The sequence below is a fragment of the Marmota marmota genome, unplaced genomic scaffold (genome assembly GCF_001458135.2).
Source record: "Marmota marmota marmota unplaced genomic scaffold, marMar, whole genome shotgun sequence".
Classification (NCBI taxonomy): domain Eukaryota; kingdom Metazoa; phylum Chordata; class Mammalia; order Rodentia; family Sciuridae; genus Marmota; species Marmota marmota.
This window is the reverse complement of record NW_026000222.1, coordinates 1,085,819-1,092,782: the sequence shown is the minus strand read 5'-3', so window position 1 is coordinate 1,092,782 and position 6,964 is coordinate 1,085,819. Positions and strand designations below refer to the sequence as shown.

Here is a 6,964-nt window from a genome sequence, read left to right as displayed (position 1 = left end):
AGGGGGCTGGGCGGTCCCGGAGGGAGCCTGTGGGGAGCGTGGAGAGCGGGCGGCGGCGACCAGGGGCAGGTGCTCCGGGTGGGACGGCGGTCAGAGTTGGAGGGAGAGCTCCGGCCTCCCCGGGCCGCTGGACCGAAGCCTGGGCTTCTCCCGAGGGGCCGGGGCTCGGGTACCTCCCGTCGTGTCTGTGACTCTGGCCGCCCTCGTTTCTTTTGGCCAGTGACCACTTGGTGTTCCCGTTTTCCCTAGGTTGTAGCTCCCCAGGGTTAGGGTTAGATCTCTCCTGTGTTAGCCCTCTCATTCTTAGGACGGTGTGCCTTATTTTGTATAGCATGTTTATTGGGGGAGTTACCTCATGTCCTTAAGTTGGTCCCCAGAAATCTTGGGCTTTGTTTTTTAAAAAATGTGACAATTAATATGAATGATTATACTAGGTATACTACTTAAAAATATAAATATATATGCAACATAGTAGATGTAATTTTCTTCTTTTATAATTTATTTTTATTGCTATTTTTTCTTATGGGGCTTTTTTTTTTTTTTTTTTTAAAGCCAGGATTGAATTCAGGGACTTCTAACCACTGAGACAAACCCCCAGCCTTATCTATCTATTTATTTATTTATTTTGAGACAGGGTCTTGCTAAATTGCTTAGGGCCTCCTCAAATTGCTGGGCCTGGCTTTGAACTCAAAATCCTCCTGCCTCAGCTTCCTGAATCACTAGGATTACAGGTGTGTGCTACCACGCCTGGCTACTGGGAGCCTGCTTTTAAAAATGTTCCTGGGAGAGGAAGAGAGTAAGGAGATTATTTTCCAAACACTTCCTCATTCCTAACCATCCTATATGTGTGGTCTTGAGAAGGGGTGGGAGGCCAGCTCTCCTGGTGCAAGTTTTGAGAATCTAGGTTTTGAGTGAGGCGCTCTGGTGACCCAGACCAGGCATGTGTAGAAACTCTGGCCTTTCCTGGCCCCTGGGAGAGTGGTTTTGTGAGTGCAAAGCCCTTGTTCACAGGAACCCACCACACTGGAACCCCAGCTGGCAAAGCAGGGAATGAATGGCAGGGTTCTCCTCACCCACAGCCAACACCCTTGCCTCCTCATGATCAGACTGTCCTCACTGAGCTGCACCCTGGGAAGTCACTTTCTGTGTCCAGGCACTGGACTGGACCTTGGGCTCATCATTTTACGTTGAAACACTGAGCTGCTGTGGGGTAGAAATATTGGCCCCTGTACCCAGTGCTCATTCGGTGTTGGGAGGCATTGCCATGGACACGGGGTGTGTCTGACAGGAAGGAAGCAGACCTGGGGCACAGGCAGCCTCTCACAGAAGCCTTGCTCCCCTTGTATCCAGCATTGCTCTACCCTGGCTGCATGTTTCTTTGTGGTGCTGAGGGTCAGACCCAGAGCCTTGTGCATGCTAGGCAAACTGAGCTACAACCCCAGAAAAACTTTTAAAATGGAAACTGCTGGGCTTGGGCCTGGGAATCTGACTCAAGTCAGGGAGGGGTCCAGGAGCCAGCTGGAATGTTTTGAGGGCACAACCTCTTGTGTCCTGCTGGAAGTTCTGCTCTGGATTCTGGAGACCCCAGGCTTCTATTTGCTTGTGCTTCAGGGCCATTCATGCTTCATGCTGGCATGAAGGAGTCTCTGGTAGGTGGGCCTGGAGACCCCGAATGTTAGGCACTCTCTGCAGTTTATACAGTGCTCCCCTCTCCCCCTGACATTATACTAGGGATTGCGCTGCTGCCTGAAGGGCTCGAAACCAGGTTGTCAGCATGTTTCTTCTGAGTTGCTTCTGGCGGGCCTGTTGTTGAAGTGGAGGCACCACTGCCCCGGGGCTGGAAGGTCTCTGAGGGAGCTTATTGGGAGAGTTGAGAACAGGACTCAGGCCCTGCCCCATCTCTTCTGCCAAAAGCCTTCCTGAGCACTCATGGGGTGTTAGATGCAGCCCCATGCCCTGTGTCGCTCACACCTGCTGGGGTCTGGATGGGACTCCAAGAACCTTAGTGCCCCTTGGGGAAGCCCTTTGCCAGCTGCTGGTAGAGCCTCTTTGTGCAGATGCTGCCTGTAAAAGGCTGAGTAACCCAGTGGGGCCCCAGGTTGCTGCCCGTGCTGAGCGTCTGTCTTGCAGGGACTGCTTCAAGGCCCTCTACGTGCACAAGTTCAGAGCCATGCTGGGGAAGAATCGGCTCATCTTTCCTGGTGAAAAGGTAGACCTGGGGCCCTGCTCTCAACACCTGGTGCCTCTTCTGCAGGCAGCCTCTCCCCACTGTAGCCTATCTGGGCTTTGAGGGTGGACTTGGTATCTGGGGCTACCCACGGGTGTGGGGGCACATAGTGTTGAAAGCATGCGTCCTGACTAATATTTCTTCTCCCCAGGTGCTCTTGGCATGGTCTGGGGGCCCTTCGTCCAGCTCCATGGTCTGGCAGGTACTTGAGGTGTGTCTATACTACCCTCTAGGCCAGGCTACTGGGCCCAGCTGGGGTGGGGAGCCTTCCTTCTCAGCCAGCACTGAAGGGCAGTTGGTTGGCACTAGGAAGCATCACAGCCCCCAGCTGGGATGTGTGTACAGCAGGTACACAAACCAGAGGACGTGTGTAGGCAGAGAGGCAGCACACGCAGGAGGGACAGAGGGAGTGGGTGGGACTGAGTTGCCAACCTGAACTGCAGGAGTACCTGAAGGCTCCCCTAGGGCTCGGGGCCTCCGCGGAGGGGAGGGCGTGCACACTTCCTCCACGCGTCCTGGGGGGCAAAGCTTCACGGGGCTGGTGAGGAGGCAGTAGCCACTGGGATGGGGTGGGGGTGTCAGCCTGGGTAAGGGCACTGGCCCAGATAGGCACCTGCCTGCAGGGTGATGAGATAAGCCCCTCCTGAGGCTGTTTTGTAGCATCTGGCACTGCTCCTTCCATGCCCACAATGCCCCCACCTCCAGTGCCTTGTTGCCTCTGTTCTTACTGCAAGAGTGTTTTCTGAGTGGTCCAAGGTGCCCAGGCAGGTGGCACAGTGGCCCCTGTGGACCTAGCTGCTTGTCTCAGAGGTTCCTGGGACATCAAGGAGACTGGTGAAAGCAGGTTCTGAGGCTTCTACAGACAGATGTATTTTTCACTGGGGAAGAAAGACCTGTGGCCCACTCCTCAGCAAGGGCAGAGCCTCACCCACAGGGTCTGTCTGGCCAAGTCTGGGTGCCTTTGTTTACTAAAAGGGGGGCTCTTGCCTCCTTTTGGGTTGGCTTTAAAGCCAGAGAAATATTCTTTGCCGGAAAATACCCCATGGGTTCTGGCCAGGGTCTCAGTTCCCAATCCTGACTTCTTTCTCCAGGGCCTGAGTCAGGATTCTGCCAAAAGACTACGTTTTGTGCCAGGGGTTGTCTATGTTGACGGTACGTGGGATTAGGCCCCAACTGGGACCTTTTCCTGAAGGAGACTATGCATTGGACAGCACCCTCGTCCTGGGGTCTCAGACTGTGTTGGAAAGTTGGTGGGGTGTGTGGACAGGAGCACCTGCCTGGCCCTATCATGGGTCCAGTGGCTAAAAAGGGCGAGTTTGGTACTGGTGCCAAGGGGTGGGTGTGGAGGGCTGGGACATCTCTAGCCACTATATGGGAATCCACTGCCTGCTCTGAAGATGGCCCCAGAGGAAAGTGGTGGACACCTGCCATCACCCCAGAAGTTACTGCCCTTCAAAGTGCAGCCTTGCAGGAAGTTCTTCATGGAGTCAGCCCCTTAGCCTGCTCTGCTCAGGCTTTTCCTCTGCAAGCCCTAACCCCTCTTGCCTGGGATCTGCAGAGGGAGCAGCCTGTGGTCAGAGCCCAGAGGACAGAGCAAAGACTCTGGCTGAGGTGAAGTCAGTCCTACAGAACATCGGCTTTCCGTGGCACACAGTTGCTTTGGAAGAGGTGAAAGGCCCGGGAGGCGACTGTTGGGGTGCCACAGGGCCATGTGCCTGCTTGCTGGGGCAGCCCTGGAACTTAGCTCCCCACTGGTGTTGGAGGGCAGGTGCCTCACCACGCTCTCCTGTGTTCTGGAAGGTATTTGGCTTGCCACCAGCAGTGCTGCAGGGCTCTGCCCAGGAGCCAGTGGGGACGGAGGAGGCCTACAAGTCTGCTGTGGACAGCTTCCTCCAGCAGCAGCATGTGCTGGGTGGGGAACAGACACACCAGCCCCACACCCAGGACTCCCCGGGGCCCTGCAGCCTGGGCAGGTCCCCCACAGCCACCCAGACTGCGGCCCTCTGCAGACTGTTCGACTCTGTGAGGACACTCACAGCCAAGGAGGAGCTTCTTCAGACCCTGCGGTGAGCCACCCCCAGGGGCCCTGCCCTTTGAGACCCGTCCTCCATTGTCTGCAACCTTGTGCCTCTGCCATAGGACCCACCTCATCCTGCACGTGGCCCGAGTCCATGGCTACTCCAAGGTGATGACCGGGGATAGCTGCACTCGCTTGGCCATTAAGCTCATGACCAATCTGGCCCTGGGGAGAGGGGCCTTCCTGGCTTGGGACACGGTATGTAGGATCTGGACACGGGGTGCCCCTCCCCACACTTATCCCTTGGCTTCCTGCGCAGGATCATTTGTTGATCCTGGGGACTCCCACATGGAAGAGGGTCCTGGGACCTACCTGCAGGCGGGGTCAGCCTGACTGCACCCACCCTTAGGGCTTCTCGGACGAGCGGCATGGGGATGTGGTGGTGGTGCGCCCCATGCGGGACCACACGCTGAAGGAGGTTGCCTTCTACAACCGCCTGTTTGCTGTCCCCTCTGTCTTCACACCAGCCATTGACACTAAGGTGGGCCCACCAGGTTAGCTGCAGGGGTGGGAGTGGCCTCCTCTGGGCTGACACTGAGGTCCTAGTGGCCCCTTGGGGCCTCAGTACTTGCCACCTGCCTCTGGTAGTGCCAATAGTAGGGTCCTCTGGGCACACCTGCTCTCCTGTCTCTGAGGGGAATGATGGGGTGGCCCTTTGGAAGTGGGTTCTGTGCTGCTTTCCCCAGAAAGGGTAGACCCAAGGGCTGGCTGTGTGGAGCCACTCCAGGGGACCTTGATCTGTACTAGGGCCCTCCCTTAGCCCTATCCAATTTTCCTAGGCCCCCGAAAAGGCCAGCATCCACCGGCTGATGGAGGCCTTCATCCTGAGGCTGCAGACCCAGTTCCCCTCCACCATCAGCACTGTGTACAGGTAGGTGTGAAGGGGAACTCTGCCTGGGAGGGCGCAGAGCCCCTGGCCAGGGCCCCCGTGGGACTACTCGCTGCCCTCTCGCAGGACAAGTGAGAAGCTGGTGAAGGCCCCCCGGGAGGGCTGTGCTGCCGGCCCCGCAGTGCCCCGCTGTCTCCTGTGCTTGTGCGCGCTGGACGTCGACACTGATGGTCTGCACCTGGGGTGCTGGGTTGGGGAGGGAGTGGGTGTGGGTTCAGGAGCTCCAGGTTCCCTCTGCTTACAGACAGTGCCACAGCTTTTGGAGCTCAGACCTCGCGTCTCTCCCAGACACTTCTGTCCACCCCGCCAGCTGAGGCTGGGACAACCACAGGGCCTGGCTGCGTTGCAGGGGAGGGCCAGGCCTGCTGCAGTGTAGCCTGCAAGTGAGTCCTTGCTCCATCTGTGGCCAGCTGGGGTCTGGGGGACCATGGCCTAGGGCAGCACCAGGACCAGGCACACAGCTCAGCTATGTCCACAGGAAGGGTGCCCAGGCCCAGGTCATGGAACAGCTGTGCTATGGCTGCCGGGTGAACATGAAGGACCTGGTGAGTAGGGCTGCCCTGCACCACTAGAGCCCTTGCTCCCAGGTGTCAGGTGGGCTGGGGCACAGCTCCTCACCTACACGGCTTCTATCGCAGCCTTCTCTGGACCCTCTGCCCCCCTACATCCTGGCCGAGGCCCAGCTCCGCAGCCAGAGGTACTGGTGCCCCCTCTGCTGGAAGACTCCTGGTGGGTGGGAGCCCTTCAGGGTGGGTTCCCACTGCACACTTCCCCAGGGATTGGGTCATGCCGGAGGTCCAGGAGTACCTGATCGAGGACAGTGACTCTGAGGCAGAAGATGCGCTCGCCCAGCCCCCAGGAGCAAGGCTGACCACACAGGAGCAGGGAGGCGAGAATGCAGGGACTGGCCTGTGACTGTCCATGTGTATAAATAAAAATGTTTTTAATTAGAAAACTCTACAGTACGCATTGGGAAGGGAGGGCCAGGCCCCCAGGCTCGGTGTGGCCAGTCCTGGGCCCACAGGGGCAACAGGTGGGGACATAGCATCCTTCTGACAGCAGCATCAGGGCTCAGGTGGGCCAGGGAGGACATGTCACAGCTCATGGCCCTGACTGGGGACAGCTGTGCCCCTGGCCCAAGGAGCACCACCAGCCCTGGTGGCCCTGCTGCCCGTGGGGCGGTGCCTTCATTCCCGGTGCCAGGAGCCAGGCTCCTACTCCTTCTCGCGCGTCCACTTGATCATGGTCTCTGGGGAGCGGTACAGGAAGATGAGCTTGGCGTACAGCTCCTCCTCCAGCTCCAGTTCACGGGTCTCGCGCACCAGGAAGATGTCTTGGCACAGCTTGAGGATGCGGTCCACAAAGGGCAGCTCCTCGAACATGATGGAGTGGGAGGCCTCGCTGAAGAAGCCCCTCACGAACTTGCCGATGACGAGCACGATGGACACGTACAGCCCCACGATCCTGCAGGGCGACCAGTGAGGCTGGGCTGCTGCCAGAGCCCCCCACCAGCCTTGTGGGGTGTCCCCAGGCCCCTCACTCACCCGTAGCCGGCCAGGAAGCCGAGGCTGGGGGGGCTGACCTTGTCGCTGAAGATCACCATGGGCAGCAGGTTGCAATCCACGTGGCAGTCCTGCAGCTCCACCACCCACCACTCCAGGAAGCCGGCAGCCCCCGGCCCCACCTGCTCCCTCCGCAGCTGGATGCGCACACCTAGGTAGTCGGCTTCCTCGTCTGGGTCAGAGCCAGGGGGGGGATGGTTGGAACTAGG

The 6,964-nt window shown here is 58.4% G+C and overlaps 2 protein-coding genes across 5 annotated transcripts in view; one reads left to right on the top strand and one right to left on the bottom strand.

Annotated features, from left to right (window-relative positions):
• Positions 1-1,875: 1,875 nt before the first annotated feature.
• On the top strand, positions 1,876-6,148 carry Ctu2 (cytosolic thiouridylase subunit 2). 4 transcript variants are annotated; one of them, XM_048792631.1, is made up of 13 exons: positions 1,876-2,209; positions 2,379-2,438; positions 3,319-3,379; positions 3,786-3,895; positions 4,028-4,293; positions 4,367-4,502; positions 4,654-4,785; positions 5,084-5,175; positions 5,260-5,363; positions 5,450-5,576; positions 5,672-5,738; positions 5,832-5,890; positions 5,970-6,148. In XM_048792631.1, exons 1-13 carry the CDS (start codon positions 1,952-1,954, stop codon positions 6,106-6,108), a joined length of 1,611 nt encoding a protein of 536 aa, XP_048648588.1. In that variant the 5' UTR covers positions 1,876-1,951; the 3' UTR covers positions 6,109-6,148. The 4 variants fall into 4 exon arrangements, 3 of the variants coding, with proteins under 3 accessions (XP_048648588.1, XP_015351446.2, XP_015351445.2); XM_015495960.2 differs by having other exon boundaries at positions 1,877-2,209; positions 2,379-2,429; positions 5,438-5,576; XR_007343666.1 differs by having other exon boundaries at positions 1,878-2,209; positions 5,438-5,576; positions 5,655-5,738.
• Piezo1 (piezo type mechanosensitive ion channel component 1) overlaps positions 6,120-6,964 on the bottom strand; it is a 62,963-nt gene continuing 62,118 nt past the window's right edge. The window contains exons 51-52 of the mRNA XM_048792400.1: positions 6,738-6,927; positions 6,120-6,657 (exon numbers count right to left, since the gene is read on the bottom strand). Coding sequence (XP_048648357.1) covers positions 6,408-6,657; positions 6,738-6,927 — 440 coding nt within the window. The 3' untranslated portion in view covers positions 6,120-6,407. The remainder of the gene's footprint in view (positions 6,658-6,737; positions 6,928-6,964) is intronic.